The 20,799-nt window shown below is 45.9% G+C and overlaps 1 protein-coding gene across 1 annotated transcript in view; it reads left to right on the top strand.

Moving 5' to 3' along the window:
* LOC119398594 (gastrula zinc finger protein XlCGF57.1-like) overlaps nt 1–18,415 on the top strand; it is a 44,233-nt gene extending 25,818 nt beyond the window's left edge. The window contains exon 4 of the mRNA XM_037665429.2: nt 17,423–18,415. Within this exon, the coding sequence (XP_037521357.1) occupies nt 17,423–17,914 (492 nt within the window). The 3' untranslated portion in view covers nt 17,915–18,415. The remainder of the gene's footprint in view (nt 1–17,422) is intronic.
* The last annotated feature ends 2,384 nt before the right edge of the window (nt 18,416–20,799 follow it).

Genomic DNA, 20,799 nt, shown 5'->3' with positions numbered 1-20,799 from the left:
AGTTTTTGCAAATTTCTGTGAAAGATCTTCTACACGTAGTGTAAACGAAGCAAAAAACAGTCAAAGAATCAAGATTTTGAGAAAGCTCATTTTCAAAAAATAAGAAAAACTCCCGTCCCAATTTTAACGAAAATGTTTTTATTGAAGACCATTTATGTCAGTCAAAACAATGTTTCAGAGAAAACTAAATGCTATGCTTTGAAGCTGTAGTCATTTGTTGCCGGATAGAGTATTGCCGTGTTGCTCCAAGGGTTTAAAGTGTTCCCTGGACCGATACGCACATTTCACAAAAAGGGATTGATGAAAAATGAATAATAGGTAAAGTTTTACGACATCGAAGCAGCTTTAGAAGTAATTAGTCGTCTCATGGGACTGTCTGAGACGTGTAAATATTAAAGCTTACAAATGTGTTTTCCCTTTGTAATTATGGATATATCAAACTATTTCGCGATCCCCCCTTGGGTCCGATGTATCAGAGTTTTACTGTACAGACGATGGTGTGCAAAACTTCATCTGGAGAGGTGCATAAATTCTCTTGGCATAAACAAACACTTGTCTTCATACAAAACCGAAAAAGCTATTCACAGTAGTGTTCCATATTCCTTCATAGTGTACGTATGTGTAACTGGAGCCACGCATGCATACGCACCACCACAAGAGGACGGGTCTACATCTGTTTACATGATCTATCACCGAGATGTGCTTAATAGGGACTATGAACTCTACTTAAACTGATCTGATGAGGAAATAAGCAATCTGCTTTGCTTCGCTCTGTCTTTTAGTACAGTTATACTGTGTTCCATGTAGGGTGCCAGAGGCAGACTTCGCCACGATGCTCAGTCACGATTTGGCAAATTCCCCCTCCCTTTCCGAACTGCACATACACCGCTCAAAAGGAAGCAGCACCCTTTCTTCCCAAAGAAAGCGGCGTACATTTCCATGGTTCTCACACGCGTGTAGAGCCTGAGCAGCTGTAGAGCCACATGACTAGTTTGGGTACATCTCACTCAGAATTTTCTAGGGACAGTGGGAACGCACAAAAATGTGATCAGGCAACATGGGCGTGTTTTGGTGATTTTTTGAAATGAAGCTTGTATTAAGTGACCTGTACAGCCGGTGTACCAAAAAACCCTCCTTACCCATAGCTGATGTGCACCGAAGAAATAATAAATAGAACAGTATAAATTTTCTTTCTGAGGCTGGGGTTTGAACCCGGGTCTCCATGGTCCGAAAGCGAGTGCCTTGAACACTAGGCCACGTGCTCATTTTTTTTTTATTACAGGGAAGGAGAAATCGTTGCATTTAGACTGACATTTCAAAATTAATAATCAGCTATATTTTAAACACAAATCAAACACACGAAACCAGTCTAGAGTGTCAATAAAATGCTCATAAATCCCGCATATTCAAATTACCAGTTCTTGGAAGTTGTTTTTTTGTTGTTTATCGCGGAGGTTCACCATTCTGTTAATCAGTCTTGCTCGCCAGAGACTATGCAGACTAATAGGTAAGATTAGGTAATAGGGTAATGTCCTGTGTTCGCTGCAGAAAACCCCAAGAGAACACTGCATCACAACAATCAATAAAAAAATGACCAATAGTTTCAGGCTTTTTGCGCAATGTGCAATTTACGTCCCAGGGAACAAAGAACCCCTTTGACGAATTGTCATGTCTTCACGCCCACACCATGATTGCCCAATGTGAACTGTACTGAAGCATATGAATGCGTTGATGCAAATAGCAACGATGCTGTGGGTGCTTCATTGCAGTACTTTTAAGGCGCGAGAGAACACAAACACAAGGAAGGACACGGGACAGAGCGCCCTTCCTTGTGTTTGTGTTCTCTCGCGCCTTAAAAGCATTATGAACGTTCACCAACTCGCCCAACAAAAAGTTCTCTTAAGTAATACTTCGTGTTGGTGGACTAAAAGCGATCCACTGGACAACGCGTAAGGTCGATGTCAGTTGCACATTTCAGGAAAGTTCAGACTTGGACAAAATCGAATTCCTAACCCGCGTTTGTATGATCGCGTGATGGGCCTTTCGTTGGGCCGTTTACAGACTGACGAAAGCTGGAAAGAACATGCAAAAGGCCACGCCGATTCAGCAGTGGTCCGGTGACGGCCGCTACCTACAAAGAAAGAAAGAAAAGCAGTACGTCAGACACGCCCACGCCAAGCTTCGCTTGCCCCTATTTCCCCGATTGGGGAAAAAGCTCCTGAATTTTTTACACTTCATTTCATGCATCAGGTGCAACGCTGTGGAGGCTAGCAAGACTTCTTGCAGTGGATGCATTCGCACCAAGAAATAGTCCAATTATTTTCCACCCGTCTTTAGATTGAGTAATAAATGAAAATGCCTTGTGCCTCAGCAAGCGTTGGCCTCAGGTATAAAAAAACGCCGTTATAAGGTTGTGCAAGTTGTTCTGGACCGCTTAGCGTCTCTTTGTTTTCGCTTTTTTTCCAAGCACGAGACGCGCGTATTCGCACATCTTGCTGGCCGAACTTTTTGCATAGCTTCCGCAGCGTTGCACCTGGATGCGCCGCCCGGATTGTGTTTGCATGTGTGCGCGCCACTTTCATTTTCATTCAAAGCAATCATTTTCGATGTGCGACTCGCGACAACGTGCCTCTGACATTCCAGAGATTTGCATGTGTCGTAGGACGAACTCGTGAAGTGGTCATTCGGGACGTGAGTGGCAAGTGCTGTCATGATAGCCTCATCAACTGTGAAGTAGCCAAGTGTCGGTGGCGAACATGTTTTTCGAATGCCGTTTTATTGTTTTGTCATGACTGCAGGGAACTGAGGCATGTTATATATTCGTTGTCATCAAAAATGGTGTGCGCGTCGGTGCCCAATATTTTCGTATTTCGAGCCTGAATCTGGGCGGGTAATATTGAAAATTCAGTGTATCATTGAGGTACGACAAAGTGCGTAATGAATGTACAGTGCCGTCCACTCTTAGGGTGAACACGGCTCAGCGTGGCCGCGCTCTGCGGAGCGCCAGTGCATCCAGCCAACGCCGGTGCTGGCACGCCCGTGATCGCTTCCCTGTAGTACAGCAAGAGGAGCACGTTCCCAAGCGTCTGCGCCGTTTCGTTTCGATGCGCAGAGCGCGGCCATGCTGATCCGTGTTCACCCTAAGAGTGGACGACACTGTACATACAGCTTGTGAAGCTCGTTTGAAATATAGTTTGGATCGTTGCTGCAGCGCTAGAAAAGGCACGCGGTCAATATAACTAGGGAGACACCCGCATAGCACATGTGACCCGTGCGCCTTAATTCTCCAAGGCTGTTGCTAGGGTTACGTCCAGACGTAACTGTAGTCACCGCTATCGTTACGTCCAGACTAAAGTCCCTAGATTTTTCCCTGTTGAAGAGCAGGGAAAATCTAGGGACTCTAGTCATGTGGCTTTCCACAAACGTGAGTACATTATTTTCCTGTTGCTCAGTGAAGGCCCTCTGCGCCCTTCGGGCGCGGCAACCTAATCGTGGCTTCGCCCTCGCTTCGCGAGTGCGGCCATTTCGCTAACGCTCAATGGCCGGTTGGTAGGATCACGGTCACGCGCTACTGGCCGCTGTCGCGGCCACGCGCTGTTTAGCCCGCGCAGCCTGCCCCTTCGGGGCAGGCGGAGGTGTACGTAACCCAAGAGCCGCGTCGCGCTTCTCTGGCAACAGACTTCAGCAACACCTGAGACAAAAAGAAAAAAAGAAAAAAAAAGTTGCAGCAGCGAGGTTCGAACCAACGTCCTCGCAGTTCCGAGCACGACACGCTAGCCGCTGCGCCACTGAGGCCAATCGGTTCGGTAGGTCTAACGGGCTGTATTTGTATTGCCACACTGGACGTAACTTTTAAGACTCGTTATTCTTACGTCCAGACGTAACTGCAACGGCTCGTACCGTTACGTCTAGACGTAACGCTAGACACTCCCATTCTCCAAACCAAAACTCTCGTTCACAGAATATGCATTTGTCGCCCGAAACATCGTTCACGCCTTCACATTCCAGCAAAGGTGCGTTAGCGCCACGAAGGCTTTTCAGAAATTGCTGTCACGCAGTGAGCTCGGTGGTGTAGAGAGAGAAAATGCGAAAGAAAAGGCAGGGACAAGTGCTCAGTGGAAACAAATAGTGTGTTCCGCTAGTCTGTGGTCGGGGCTGTTCGTTTTGAAAATACAGTTTGCTTGCGCATGCGCTGTAAGTGTTTTGCAAAATGTCCATTGCTACTCTTGTGGAAGATAATAACTGTAGAGGCAGAATCCTGCTCCATGCTGCAGATGCTTTTTTTACAAACTGCGATGACTCTAAAGAAGCACCCGGTATTAGCATTTTTTGTCACCTATACAATGGTTCAGTCAATGTCTCATTTCATTAAGCGATTTCTGGTCACAGCTGCCCTTCTACGGGGCTTGTGCATGTGTATGTGTGTGGGTGTGCTTTTTTTTTTTTTCGTTTCTCATTCAGTATTCGTGCCTCCAGCTGGGACTGGGCACCTTCCCCTCCGTCCACTGACAGTGGGGAAATTATGATATATTAACTAATCAGTTAAAAGGATAACATATATGCACCTTTGATGTTATTTTTTTGGTTTGTATGCTAATGCCTCTAATGCAGCTGTTTAGAAACACCCTGAAGTGGTTTGGCAAGTTTTTAGGAGGAATTGGGACTGTACTCTGGATGGCGTGTGTAGTTTTTTGTAAGGCATTAAAGGGATCCTGAACAAAATTTTTGTCGCCGAGATTTTCAACCATATTGAAAGATGGGTTGCTGAAATCGATCACTGTGTGTATTATTCTTCCAGCATCAAGAAAAATGGGAAACACATTGTTCATTGCCATCACGGGGAAGACACTTTTGGGCAAGCTGTGTATCCATGCTGCGAAGAGCTGCTTCGGAATGACAGTACACCTAGAGACGGATTCTAGCGATAAGTCGTACACATCTATTGTCACACCTAAGCAACCATGACCCATGCCCTCACTTGTCACGATTGACTGACATAAATCCACCTCATTGGCAGCAGTCAAATAAAATCACAAGATGAGCTGTGCAAGATTTTGCCAAATAATCTCCACAGATCTATCTTGGTCTGATAACCTGTACGTAAAGGACTGCAATGCGGGAAAGTAGATTAAGAAGGATCGAAAATTGGGCAAGTTGGTATGCATATGAACTCAAAACTGCGCAAAAGATGGGATAATAGTGAAGAAAGGCACTGTAGCCTGTGTCATTCTGCCAGTTTCTATTTTCTGTGCTGCGTTACATTACAAGTGTGTCGTACCATCTTGCCATAGGTTCGTAGCTGCAACAGCACGAGTTGACACACCCTAAGGAAAAGGATTGCACAATGCACAGTGCTATTTTTCATCTGGTGTTTGTTACAGAATAATGAATTCATAAAGCACAACGGTGATGAACCCTTAGGCATACAGAAACAAAAGGCACAAATGAGGTGCTGCAAAGTTTCTGGAATATTTTAGCAATCCGCATCAACTTAATATTTACTTTTATTGTCCCTTCATTCAATTGAGGCAGTTGGAATTAACGCAGAACGGTGGTAACCAGTTTCCCAGCTATACGCTGTCAGCGTGTTCTACCTGGTCTAGCTCCTTTTTAGGTGCTACAGACACAGACTAGCTTCCCAGTGCACACATACACTCCTTGGTGCCCTGTCGCCTTCGGAGCACACACAGTAATGAAACAACTATAATAAAAACACTGGGCAGGAAGCGTCCGAGCAGGGACAGCAAGATCTGTAACAGGCGCAGGCAGCGTTTCAGCCAACACAGGCTGGGCAGCTCCAGCTCGTGCCTCGAGCCAAGCTGGCGATGTGGCTGCAGCGCTGGGCATTCCTCTTCGCTACAATCGTCCCCCGTCGAAAAAGGAGCCATCCTGGCGACTCACGGTGAACACAGTACAAGCGGATCGTAGTAGGGCTTCAGGCGTTGTACGTGGACGGTTTCACGACCACGAAAGCGTTGGTCTGTAGCCGGTGTAACCGGTTCGACGATGTAGTTTACAGGTGACGTCTGCGCAACGACACGGTAGGGTCCCTGATATTTCGAAGCAAGCTTGGAGGAGAGGCCAGTAGGGACAGCTGGAACCCAAAGCCACACAAGGGATTCTGGAAGAAAGTGAGGATCAGGGTACGGGTGGTCATCGGCACGACGAGATTTCTGTTTCCATTGGTCTACTGTTGTAAACGAGCGGGCGAGCTGACGGCACTCCTCGGCGCGGCGGGCAACTTGAGAGATGGGCGTAGGTTCGGATGAATCGGGTCGGTATGGCAGAATGGTGTCGAGGGTGGTAGAAGGTTCGCGGCCATATAAGAGGAAAAATGGTGAAAAGCCTGTAGTCGCCTGTGGAGCCGTGTTGTAAGCGTACGTCACGAAGGGCAAAATTAGGTCCCAGTCAGAGTGATCAGAGGCAACGTATTTAGAGATCATGTCTCCGAGGGTGCGGTTGAATCTTTCTGTCAAGCCATTGGTTTGAGGATGGTAGGCAGTAGTAGTGCGATGAACGATATGGCATTCGGCAAGGAGTGCGTTTACAACCTCGGAAAGGAATACACGTCCTCTGTCGCTCAGAAGTTCGCGGGGTGCGCCGTGACGGAGAATGAAGTTCCGCAGGAGGAAAGATGCTACGTCACGGGCTGTGGCAGCAGGTAGAGCGGCTGTTTCTGCGTATCGCGTCAAGTGGTCGACGGCGACGACTACCCAGCGGTTTCCGCAAGCCGTGAAGGGAAGAGGTCCATACAAGTCAATGCCAATGCGGTCGAAGGGCCTGGCCGGGCACGGTATTGGCTGGAGCGTACCAGAGACGTGCGGAGTAGGAGCTTTGCGTCGTTGGCACTGTGGGCATGACCGAATGTACTTGCGCACAAATGTGTACATGCCTCGCCAATAGAACCTCGAGGAAAGTCGGGCGTATGTTTTGAAGACGCCCGCATGTGCACACTGTGGATCAGCGTCAAAGGCTGAACATATTTGAGCCCGAAGATGTTGAGGTATCACTAGCAACCACTTGCGGCCGTCGGACATGTAGTTCCTGCGATAGAGGAGGCCATCACGGATCTCAAAGTGAGTAGCCTGACGACGCAAGGCTCTAGGAGCTAAAGGAAGAGTCGACGGGTTGGAAAGGAATCGGAGCAGAGCGCTGATCCAGGCATCCTTGCGTTGCTCCGACGCCACGTCGCAGTCAGCTGGGAACGAAAGTACTTCGTCCACGGCAGATAGGCAGGCAGTGCTGTCGGTTGATACAGGCGAGCGTGATAGGGCGTCGGCATCGGTGTGGCGGCGGCCCGACCTCTAGACAACGCGCATGTCGAAATCCTGCAACCGCAAAGCCCAGCGAGCTAATCGGCCGGAGGGGTCCTTCAACGTGGATAACCAACAAAGCGCATGGTGGTCTGTGACTACGTCGAAGGGGCGGCCATACAGATAAGGTCGAAATTTACCAAGAGCCCAAATTATGGCCAAACATTCCTTCTCTGTAACAGAATAATTGGTCTCTGCTTTAGTGAGGGTGCGGCTTGCGTATGCGACGACGTACTCTTGGAATCCAGATTTGCACTGCGCGAGCAGGGCGCCGAGTCCAACACCGCTGGCGTCGGTGTGGACCTCAGTCGGAGCAGTAGGGTCGAAATGACGCAGGATTGGCGGAGAGGTGAGCAGATGGCGCAACTCTTGAAAGGCATAGTCACAAGCGGGCGTCCAAGCGTAACTTTTCGAGTCGCTCCGTAGGAGCTGATTCAAGGGAGCGGTGAGGGACGCAAAATTCCGGATGAAGCGGCGAAAATAGGAACAGAGGCCAAGGAAGCTACGAAGTTCTTTGAGAGTCGCAGGTTTAGGAAAGTCAGCAACTGCCTGAAGCTTGGCGGTGTCGGGAAGAATACCGTCTTTGGATACAACGTGGCCAAGGATGGTGAGTTGCCTTGCGCCAAAACGGCATTTCTTCAGGTTGAGCTGAAGGCCAGCGTCAGTTAGGCACTGAAGCACTTCCTCTAGCCTGCGGAGGTGCGTAGGAAAATCTGATGAAAATACAACGACGTCGTCTAGGTAGCAGAGGCATGTTTTCCACTTAAGACCACGCAAAATGTTGTCCATCATGCGCTCGAATGTTGCGGGTGCGTTGCAAAGACCGAACGGCATGACACGGAATTCATAAAGGCCATCGGGTGTGATGAAGGCCGTTTTAGGTTGGTCGTCAGGCACCATGGGGACTTGCCAATAGCCGCTCCGTAAGTCAATAGAAGAAAAGAACTCCGCGCCTTGAAGGCAGTCAAGGGCATCGTCAATTCTCGGTAAGGGATAAACGTCTTTTCGAGTGATTTTGTTGAGACGGCGGTAATCAACGCAGAAGCGAATCGACCCATCCTTCTTCTTAACGAGGACAACTGGAGATGCCCATGGGCTATTCGAAGGCTGGATGACGCCACGCTTCAGCATGTCAGCTACTTGGTCGTCGATTACCTGGCGCTCTGTCGTAGACACACGATACGGTCTTTGTCGCAGTGGTGCGCTGGTACCCGTGTCTATGCGGTGACTCACAGCTGACGTACGACCGAGGGGAGCATGCTGGCAGTCAAAGGACGAACGGAATCTGTCGAGGAGATGTAGGAGCTGGGCGCGTTGAGGAACAGTCAACGTGTCGGCAACGGAGCTGCTCAGGACATCAGGCATAGGCGTCTGCTGCGAGGAGTCACAGGTGACTCCGTCGACTTCGTGTTCGGCGGTGGAAGCAGTTGGCATGTCAGTGATGGTCGAAGGGTCGACACCGTGGACACGTCCGACGCACTCACCGCGAAGCAGTGTTAGAGGCCATGACAAAAGGTTGGAGACAAGCAGTGTGCTGACACCGTCACGGATTTCCAAAAGGGCAAAAGGCAGCGGTGAACATTTGCGGCGGACGAAGATAGGAGATGGCGTAAAAAGTGCGCTTGACTCGGCGATACTGTTGCAGGACACCGTGGCAAGGGCAAAGGAGTGCGGCGGTATCGTAACGTCTTCGGCAAGAAATAGCTTGTCCTCGGCTTCACGAGCGTCAAATAACGGAGCATCGCAAAGCGCTTCAAATGCCACTTCCGCGCGAGAACAGTCGATGACGGCTTTATTAGCGGATAGAAAGTCCCAACCCAAAATGACGTCATGTGAACAAGAATGCAGGACTAAAAATTCGACGACGTAGAGGATATCGTTAATTACGACGCGAGCAGAACATGCAGCGGCCGGCGTGACGCGGTCTGCGCTGGCGGTACGTAGCGATATGTTGGACAGCGGCGTCGTAACTTTTTTGAGCAAGCGGCAGAGTTTGGCACTGATAACTGAAACTGCTGCACCTGTATCAACAAGGGCGAGTGCAGCGACGCCATCCACATACACGTCAATAACGTTCGTCGGTGAAGGGAGAGGCCTTGGTCTTTTCGCGGGTGACGCAGTTCCTGCCTCTGGAACTGCGGCAATTAGTTTTCCCGCTCTGGCGTAGAGGGACGACGGCGCATCGGCGATAGCGAGCGGCGTCGAGGCGATGGCGATCGGCGGTTGGCAGCAGGATGGTGGTCGGTATATGAAGACATCTGGCCGGGGTACCGAGACGCTGAGAACGATGGCCGCGGTGACACATACGGGTCAGGTTCGAAGGTCTGGTGGTAGGGACGTACTCGACGACGGCAATATCGAGCGACGTGGCCCGGTAGCCCACACGCAAAGCATATTGGCCGGTTGTCGAAAGTGCGCCATTGTCCGCTACCCTGGAGGTACATGGCCTGATCGAGGCGGGGTGTTGGTCGCAGTGGCACGGCAGATGGTAATGGCGCAAAGGACTGAGGTGGCGACCGTGCGGCAACTTCGGCGTAGCTTAGGGGAGCATTTACCTCGGCACAGGCAACAGGGGTCGGCGCCGGTGGAGTGTCGCGGGCAGAAGGCAGAGCCGCGCAAACTTGCTCCTGTATCACCTGGCGTATGTTTGCTGGCAAAGGCGATGGTGGTTGGCCGGCTGTTGATAGCAGCGATAGCTGACGAGCGACCTCAGCACGGACAAACTCCTTTATCTGGGAGAACAGTGACTCGAGGTGAGGAGCGCTAGCCACGCTCGAGATGGCTTCGTCAGGTACGTGTTGGCGGCGCGTGAGAAGACGCTGTCTTCGGAGCTCGTCGAAACTCTGGCAAAGCTCAATGAGTTCAGAGACAGTGCCAGGGTTCTTAGAGAGCAGCATTTGAAAGGCGTCATCGGAAATGCCCTTCATGATGTGGCGCACCTTGTCCGCTTCGGCCATGGTCGGGTTGACCCGGCGGCAGAGGTCGAGAACGTCCTCGATGTAGCTGGTGAACGTTTCACCTGCCTGCTGGGACCGGTTTCGTAGGCGTTGTTCTGCCCGAAGTTTGCGCACACCAGGGCGGCCAAAAACTGCTGCGATGTTGGTTTTGAAGGTCGTCCAAGTGGGGATATCGGCCTCGTGGTTTTTATACCACAGCTTGGCGACATCCGTTAAATAAAACATTACGGTGCCGAGCTTCATAGGATCGTCCCATTTGTTGGTAGCGCTGGCTCTTTCGTAAGATTCAAGCCAATCCTCCGCGTCTTTCTCATCGGTGCCGCTGAAGATCTCGGGTTCGCGCAGAAGTTGGGCACCGGGACATACCATGGGCGGCGAAGCCGTGGGGGCTGCCGAGTTGGCGTTGTCAGGCATGACGGGAGGCAACTTTCGACTGCGTAATTCCAGGGCCGGGGAAAACCGCAGCAACCTCCACCAAAAATAATAAAAACACTGGGCAGGAAGCGTCCGAGCAGGGACAGCAAGATCTGTAACAGGCGCAGGCAGCGTTTCAGCCAACACAGGCTGGGCAGCTCCAGCTCGTGCCTCGAGCCAAGCTGGCGATGTGGCTGCAGCGCTGGGCATTCCTCTTCGCTACACAACATTTACTGTGGATTTCCATATTGTCCTGGGCGAGGTAATCCCGATCCCTTGTTGGAGGGCAAACCGGGAATCAAGGTTGGCAAGCAACGATAAGGGCTAATGTGTTTACCTGGATCTCTCGTTCATCGCTTTCTTGCTTACGTTGTCAATGGTGTCCTGACCATTTCTTTCATATGGGCCGCACGTATGCGCATGTCCGATTTCGGCTTCTGCCAGCATTGGTCCCTCCCGACAATCAATGTACTGTCTCCCACAGTCGAGAACCGGTTGGAGGTGACAAGGAAGATGTGCTGGGGTAAAAGGCGCTAGTTTTCGCGCCTTGCAGTGTAGGAATGAAGTACTTCCCACATTTCCCACAACACCTTGTCTGAATGCTCCGGTTCTCGGGGTTGTCAGGGCTGTCCTGCCCTGTTTCAGTGTGTACTTCATAATGCGTCAGGTGCACTCGTTTTCTCTCCTGGCTGCTCTTTGTGGCCTTGTGATAACTGCACCTGAATGTATGCTTGAATGTGCTGTGGTTTGCATAATATTATACTCTGAATAAGAAGGAGTAATCCTAACTTGCTCTTGATTACGGATGCTGATTAGTATCCGTAATGCCCGCTTTTAGGCATTAGAAAAGCACATATTAGGCGCCAGAAATAGGCAGGCAAAACATATCCCTTCAACGTTGTAAATATAAACACAATCAATTCTTTACATGTATGTAAATAATTTCAAGTGAAGATGCAGCCTGTATCTACGACAGGAAAACAAAAAATGTGATTGTTTTTGATGGCACAAAGGCGCCAACAGTTGAATATAGCTTTGCAATTGTCCCATAAGACTGCTGAACCAATGGTGATCAATTGACTTTCAACAAGCAGACTGCTCACATTCATGTTCACTGGTCCCTGTCGCTTACCCGAGCGTCGCATATAGTGAAACAGACATGGAAATGAATTTTCTTCTTTTTTCATGGTAGCAAAAGGGTTAATTTGGTCGCTGCGCATGCTAACGAAAGCAAAAAATTAAAAGGGGGGTGGGAGGAGGGATAAGGGAGGTGTAATGTGAAGGGAAGACGCGGCATGCAGATGTATGTCGGTGCACACTGCCTTGCGAAGCTTGCACAAAGATGTTTGTTGGGGCTTCTGCACCTGTCGAGTCTTGTGTGATTGCTTTGAAGATTTTCGGCGGGCGGGCACATCAGCATCTGTGGCACTGATTTTTAATATATAGAATCTTTCTCATTTTAAGCCATCCACAGAGCCTTACTCACGTTTATATGTATTAACCATCGCATTCGTCGCTCTGCAACACAGAAAGGCAAATGTTGATCCATAATGCTTTCTCGCATGTGCGGAACGTCTGTCTGTTTAAAAGTGCACGTATCGAAAGTTTGTTCGGCAAGTCTAGCTACACGGCAACTGAATTGCACGTGGAAATAAATACTGTGGTTGAAGGACACTTTTGTGCACGCCCGTAATTTCTGAACGAAAGTGCAGTGCCGATCTTGTCTGTGAGACTAGTTCGGGCTGGTACTTTTTTGCTGTGTTCAGGTAACCAATACAATCGATTGAAATCAGTGTTACCTTGTTCCTGACATTATCACGACTTCCTCACTGCTTGGACAGTGTGAAGTATTGAGCACGGGCCATTTGAGCACATGCATCTTTTTGCGGCATTGTCTGTTTCACGACATGCGTTGTCCTGTCTGGCTTGCCGCATGCGCTTGGTGTTTCGTCCATGATCTTAATTGAGCTCTGCTGCCCGCGTGTTCCCTTTTTTCATTTCTTTAGTGGACTAGGGTTGAGGAGTGGGGTTTGCCCACTTGCTATGGCACATACGTTTTTGCCCGCAGACGATGACTTCATTTTTTCTTGCCAGTGGTGAGTAATGGGGTTGGCGCAATTTCTGTGACACATACCTGTGCTAGGGGTTTTTTGCGCACACTGATGCAGCCTGGCCATATACAGCTTACCTGTAAAAACTGAACAAAATTGTCATTGCTTGAAATCCTGGCGTTGATGACCTATGTAGCCGTCGTTATCAAGCCATAGCTGCTAATATTTGTGTCCAGATATTAGTCATTCTGGAAATCGGTATCGACATGTTCGAATTCTGATGCTAAATCCCCTTAAAAAATGACCCATATATGATATATGGTAAGGACCACCTTTCAAATGGCAACGTTAGCACATATTTTGTGCAATTTAGCTCTCCCCCCCCTCCTACATTCTTCACTTTCGCTGTCCCTGCCCTTGCAGGGCTACATATCCTGACTGCACCCCGCTTGCTGAGGTGAGTTTCAGACTTCTGCACTAGAGCTTGTCTATTCAAGAATTGTAAGTAGTCACACATAATTAGTTAATGACAAACTAATCACGAAACTACAGAGAAATGTAATTGATCACATGTGCAGTGTTACATGCAAATCTGGTTGCTGCCAAGGGTAAAAGCTTGTGTGGATCTGTGTGTTTATGCTGGCTTTAAAACAGTGATCTCTCTCCTATTGCAGATGTGTCCTTTCTCCTTACGGGGCGTCCAACAAAATGCATGCTTTGTACATTGCCATGAATGCACTACACCAGCCTCTTAACAGAAATTTTCTTGCCATTATACAGTTGTCATTCGTTGTGTACAGTCAGCGTCAAAACTTTGTGGACCACAGGACACAAAGCCAAATATCCCCGCTGCTTCGGCAGGCAGCCTTGAATTTAGTTTTCTGGCCCGTTTCTAAAACGCACTAACAACATGTACTGTGCAGTATGACCGAATACAGTCGCAAATAGCTGTAAAATTCACTCTTTTCTCAGACTTAGTGGTCTGCTCTCTAAACTTTTGATGCCGACTATACATTAGATTGTAATGGTAATGTGACTATGTCCACTGATTGCTGTCTTGGATTGCTTACATTGGAAGCAGTGAAAATTGGAAGTTCACTTTTTTCAGTTTTAGTCTCCTGGTATTGGGAAGAAAATAATGGATTTTATTACAGTGTTTAGGTTTTTACAATAAGAAATTGTGGATATCTTTACAAGGCATTGGTTCAGGCTAGGCAGGTGGTGATGCATACTCTCATCCTATTCCATCTGTTTGACAGTGCAAATGTTCATGTGAGTCTAGCCAAGTGAAAACAATTTTTAGGCAAGGTACCACAACACTTTGGACTGGCACTCTGGTTTTGCATTGCAGTATATTAACGATGATTTTGAGATAAGTTTGCAGTGGAAATCTTGTCTTGCTTCATTATGCAATTAGCACTGTCATTCTGTGTCTGTGTTTTTATGTTGTGCTTTCAAATCAGCAGAATACCATATGTAACTTCAACCAACTAACTCTATTTTTTTTCTACTGTGGCACTAACAAAAAAACATAAATGCTCTTAACTATGGGTGTATTCTCTTCTCCACCATGAAACATGGCACCATTTTCATTCATATAAATGTTTTTTCATGATACCTTGTATTTCCGGTTCAATTCGTTCATGTTCTTACGTTTGTATATCAGTTGGTGCATTTGGTGTGCTTATTATCTGAATATTTTGATGCTTGACTTGAACAGACTGCTTTAGGTTGATGTGTGCATTGTTCAGTGTAAGCCATTGAATGAGCTTTGATCATTTAGGCATGCCGAGATGGCATTCCACATGTGCTTCAATATTTATCCATCGTATTTATTCAGGATAACCTGTTACATATGGCGATAAAGTGGAATATCAATTGAAAAAAATTTTTTTATTCAAGTACTCTAAAGGCCTGAGCAGGTATTACATAGGGGAGTTACAATACAAATAATGAATCGGTTACAGTTACAGAGCACATATTCAAACAGGTATAACCAAACACAATAACAAAAGTAATAAATGTATTCAAACTGGTAGGTCAACAACGGAGCACATATTTAGCCACAACAAGAAATAATACAAATAATACATATATATATCAGTGGCGTAAGTTCAGAAAAATCTACAGGGGGACACAAATCTTGATGCGATGGTGGCCATTTTGTTTTTATAAATATACGTTTTATTTTTAAATACATGAACATTCAAATCATGTTTTCAAATATTTTTTTTAACGAGCATGAGCCTCAGCAGCCAACAGTTGGCAAGGTCAGTTTGTAAGTGTAACTCCTAGGTATCGGCTCTAGCATATATTTCTAGCTAATATGTCATTCAGGTTAAACCATCAAATGAACATGCTAGCACCTTTTTTTTGTTATAACACTTAAAGGGACAGCTTTTTTTTTTTCAACTTCATCTCTACTCGTGGACACTGTTAGCCTCCCAAGATTTACCCTTGGAATGTTTCTTGTAAGGCGTGTTTATATTCACCAGTGATTTTTTTTAATGACACAATTATACTCGAGCAATCGCATTCATACTTCATTGTCAATGTGTTCCACCAAATCGTCAATATGAATAAATAATGGTAGATGATTAAGGATTCTTTACTTTGTGCTTCAAAAGCCAGCATAATAAACATTTGTGGCACCTCAGAAGTCACCCGTAGCATTCCAGAAAGCATGACCTCTACAGTGCCTTTGGAATCAAAAACATCTGTCACTCCTGTACTTCGTTTTTACTTATTGGAAAGGCCTCAGATTTCAGAGTTGGTATTTGGGAGAGTGCGCTATGCTTAACTGTCAAGTATTTCAGACATGATGTTTGAAAGGTAAATCTCAAGGGTGGACACTTGCAAAGGCGTCCCCCCACAGCCTGAATGCAAGGGGAGTCAGGACCCCCCCCTCCCCCCCGTGATTTAAGCCACCGATATATGTACATATACGCATACACATGCATCCATTTATATCTACACACAATACAATTTCATAACAATGCAGTCACGCTCCAACTAATACTGCACGGATCATTGAAAGCAAAGCACTAAAAAAAAGAGACTTCAAAGGAACTTGTTAACTTACAAAAATCTTTACAGTGTACAAAGAACAGGAAAAGGATACACAGAAACATCATTATTCATCTACGTGGAAATAGCCCTTAAGTTTATTAAAGAAATCGTCATGATTTAGAGAGGAAACGATGTGTGCAAGTAACTTGTTCCAGTGATATAATATGAGAAAGAGGGGGCATTTACTTTAAAAGTCCGTACGTGCAAGAAGAGGTTGCACTTTAAAGAGGTGATCAAGGTGCAGGAAGATACGATGGGCGGGCCTGATGTGACATGCGCTGAACGACGATCTAGAGTGCTAGAGATTCATGAGCTTGACCTTGTGAGTTAGTGAAAAAGTTACTTTTAGTATTCTCTTGTATCATTATGCTTCCATTGAAGGAATTACAAAGATTGATGGGAAATATACAGGGTGTTTAGGCTGATTTGTACCTAGTATTAAAAAAGCTAACATATTCGCTTTGCGTGTCAATTTAGCCCAGTATTGTTCTGAAGCGTATGCAGCATGTCATGATATTTCTTCCAATCCACCAAGCTGGGTGATTAATACAGACTGCTTAGGTAACCTTTTAACTAGTAACTCTAGTGAAAGATCTTCGATGCAAAAATCGTAGCCCTTGTTCAGAAATGTCAGAATACTTCATCTATGCTAAGATTACTTCCCATCCTTCAAGCTGTGTAATTAACAAAGATTGCTTAACCTTTAAAATAGTAACTTTAGCCAAAGATCTTCGAAAGAAAAGTTGTAATGCTTGTTTAGCAACATCAGATTGTTTCATCTATGCTAAAATAACTGCCAAGTTTAAGTTTTTTCCAGCTTTCTTTTAGAGTGCACGAAATAAAAAAATATGTATACTTGGCTGCAGTTACCTGTAACACCCTGTATAAACCCTGCCAATACATATATGAAGCAATAATTGTTTGTGTAATACCTTTGCGTGCCTGTACCTTTTTCCACCAGTAGCAGTGATGCTATTTTAACCCTTGCAAATATCTTTTTTTTTTCTATTTTCATATTTTCTAGTTTGTGTCATATAACTTCTTTCACTCACATACTATTATCTCGTATGCTTCATGTGTTCAAGGATCAAGTGATGCTGTTAACGTCCTACATTGTATAGATACTCCTATGCAAAAAAAAAAAAGTGCCAATTCTCTGCAGTGGTCAAGTGGTTACGGTACTTGACTGCTGACTCGAAGATCGTGGGATCAAAACTTGGCCGCGGCGACTGCATTTTGATAGCGGCAAAATGCTAGAAGCCCGTGTACTTACATTTAGGTGCACGTTAAAGAGCCCCAGGCGGTAGAAATGATTCATTGTAGTGCGACGTATGCAAAAGCTTTTGGCTGTGTGGTCATGCTATCAAAATCGCATCCAAATCCGACCTTTATATTCGGATGCATTAAGTGCAACATTTATCAAAAGAGAGTTGGGAACATGTGTGAGATGTGTCCTGGGTGAGTGCTTTGCTACCAATTTAGTAACATGCTGTTTGGGTATGCCAGGGTTATCCCATTCTTACTGGTGTAGCTTTCCTGAATGCCTGGTGCTGCAGTCCAGTTTCATGTAGTGTGTGACACATAATTTGCATTTCCTCCCTATTCTTCCTGTGAATTCGCAGGTTCCTTGTCATTGGCGTCTCCAGAGCAGTACCACTCACTCATGTCCGCACATAGCGGACGTCATTCCTGCCGGCAGTGCACCTTTGTGACGTTTGACGAGGCACAGATGAAAACGCACCTTCGCAAACACGTGGGTGTGCGCCGCTTTCAGTGCCACTTGTGTCCGGCTGTATTCACACGGAACAACCACCTCGTGCTCCACTTGCACACCCACACAGGAGAGCGTCCCTTTTCCTGTGTCTACTGTAATAAATCCTTTTCGCACAAGACCACCCTGACACAGCACTTGCGCACCCACACAGGAGTGCGTCCCTATTCATGTGTGCACTGCAATGAATCCTTTTCGAAGAAGAGCACCCTCACGAACCACGTGCTCACCCACACAGGAGAGCGTCCCTTTTCCTGTGTCCACTGCAATGCGTCCTTTACGAAGAAAGGCAACCTCATGGACCACATTTCCCGTCGTCATGCGAAGGAGAAGCCCTAAAGGCCAGTAGTGTATTGACTTTTCTTGTGGTGTGAAAGGGAGGGTTAATTGATTAAATTAATTTTTATGGGCGAAGGTAACTTTTAATGCCATAAACAGTTTTGGATGCCTCAGAATTGTAGTTTTGTACAGTATATTGCTTAGAGAGGAATCTGTTAGTGCTAATGGAAATTTCTAAAGAAGTATTATGTTACATTATAGCTATAGCTTCCTTAATTTATTTATTATATATATATGTATCTATTTAACGTGAAAAAAAGACAGGTATGCATTGAGCCTGGGGCTGTTTCGCAGTTTTGGAAGCCCCGCCCGACCGAAACAAACACACAAGGAAATGCTTGAATGTTGTTCCAACCTTTCCGATTGGCCCCGTTCACCATGAGGCTCCAGCGTGCTTCCCCATTGGTCCAGTGTTCTTGCCACGAGAGCGACGTCGCCGTGTGCTCCTTGCTCCTCGCATGTCAAAGCAAGCCGTGGTTTACGGCTATGAAAATGGGCGCTGCATAGGTGTTTCCACTCATTTCGTCATCATGAATCAACAATCTTAAATGTGCAAGATTTTGCAGCTATACATGGAATTATTCTGTAATCAATAATCAAAACTAAAGCGCATTTCCAGATAGTGCAACGTGTTCGTCGTGACCATAATGTGTATTAACACATTGAGCCGGTAAAGGAAATCCTAAGAATCATTTACTGACCGATTACTGACCGCGTTGCGACATGCTTTGTGTAGACGTGAACCGCGTGACAGTGTTTATCTCGAGGTTTCTTATCTCAGACACTGAATTGCCGTAGCTGAGTTGTGTGCTGCAAATCTAGCGATTGGCGACCTGTAAAGTGTTGACATTGTGTAAGGCTGGTAAGGCATCTGGTGAGCAGAGCCGCGTCAGCTTGTTACTGCAGTGAACAGTGGGCTCTCGCTATCCGATCAGCACCAGGATCTATGCGTCTGCGGTTGTAACTTCACTCGTCAAGACATTCCTTGAGTTTACACTTTTCAGTGATCATTCTCAAATACTTTTTGCTCGTCCACATGCCTTTGCAGATTGTCGCCGTACAGGAAAATAAAATAAGAAGGGCTGGTAGCGTGGCGGAACCAGGCAGAGCAGATCTCAACCACTCCGCATGCTTCGTCTCTGTTACCCTGAGGTGTGCACTGCTGGGCGCACTCGACGGAGCTCAACCCGTCGAGTGCGCTGCGGTTGCCATCGACGGCTGGGTGTTCAGTGAGTTGAGGAAGTAAATCAGTAATGAGAAGGAGGGTATAATTATAATTGCTTTTATAGCTGCCTTGATACACAGTGTGATGCTATAGCCTAAATGCTGATGAAATTTCCAAAAACTGTTTTAGGTTCCCTTTAATGACAAATTTAAGTAATTGTGGATGTGGCAGGTTCAAAGAATAACGTCGTACATTGCTCAACATTCCTGTACTCTATTTGCTGCAAGACAAACCTGCTCATTTGTCTCTGCTTGGTGAAAAGATTTGTTTGCAAAAGTGAGTAGTGGTACTATTCGTATCCGAAAATGTTCAATTCGATTGACACTTGGATTTCATTATTCAAATTAGCTTTGAGGTTGAAGATTTGGTATTTGCACACCCCTAGTTTCAGTTGGTGGTTAAATCCCGTTTGAAATGAGCTTCAGTTTAACGAAATTCTCGATAGAACAATGTATTTAAATTTGATGACCATGTTGTTAGCTGTCAGCAACGTAGTTCAGTCACAGATAAGATCTGCTGTTCACTGTAGCTCTGAAGTACAATGTTTTCTTTGTATAGGTAATGCAGTATCCTCCTTTGCTGTGTGATTCTGCTGGGTGAGATGAGAGATGTCCCATTCCATATCAACATAGATTCATCATGTAAATAAAGCTGCAATATCGACAAATAGGATGATTGTCGTGACAATGAGCTTCAAAAATGGTTTTCTTAAAGCAAGAACAAAGTAATTTTAAAGGTTCTTAAATATAAAGAATGAGCTATTTACTTCTAATTGAAGTATAAAAAATTGTTTGAAAAATGCCATGGTCATCCAGGTTCCAATTACAAGCTTTGTTGTTATATAAACTTTGGTTTCTGAAAAAAAAAAAGAATGATGCTATTACAAGCCTAGCAAGGCTAGAGAAACACATTCTTGCCTTCTGTGTGCACGTACCACACAGGAGTGGGGTATGTATCCCAATGCAGAAACAGTTACAGAAATCAAATGTTAAAATTTCAGTTGCCTTCTTCTGAACTGCACAATAAAGGAAGGTAACATTAACATATCTATAGTATAGCACCAAAAAAATGCATTTGGTGACATTCTTGGAAACATTTCGGCGCGCACACAAAAGACGAAAACGAAAGGCGAGAAGACAAACTTTTGTGTGCGTGCCGAAATGTTTCCAAGAATGTCCTCAAACCATCTCTCCATACTAATGCATTTGGTGTTTGTAAATTGATGTGACATGTCTACTACTTTTTTTTTTTCTTTTGATGCCTGCTTTATAATCCCCTGTTTAGTAGCAACATTCTGTAACTCGCATTTTTCTCTTAGGGAATTGTACTCCCTTTGCTGGAACTTGGAAGTTTTTATGCTACCCTGTGTACTAGGTCACGGCCCCTCGAGCTGTGCTCGCAGCTTCTATGTGTCGTCCTTGTAACTTTTTATCATTGCGAAATAAAATATCAACTTTCATTTTAAAGATGGCTTTTAATTGTGGTGCCACGTGGTCTGAATGTGGAACGAAATGCAGATTGTTTCAAATTTGTGATCTTATATTTATTTCTTCAAAGAACTTACAGACTTCAGTGATCCAAAAATATTAACGCAATATGTGCTTCTTCATTTGAGTAAGTATTTATTATCCAGATATTCAGACATAGCGCAAGAATACAA

The sequence above is a fragment of the Rhipicephalus sanguineus genome, chromosome 7 (genome assembly GCF_013339695.2).
Source record: "Rhipicephalus sanguineus isolate Rsan-2018 chromosome 7, BIME_Rsan_1.4, whole genome shotgun sequence".
Classification (NCBI taxonomy): domain Eukaryota; kingdom Metazoa; phylum Arthropoda; class Arachnida; order Ixodida; family Ixodidae; genus Rhipicephalus; species Rhipicephalus sanguineus.
This window is presented reverse-complemented; position numbering and strand designations above follow the sequence as displayed.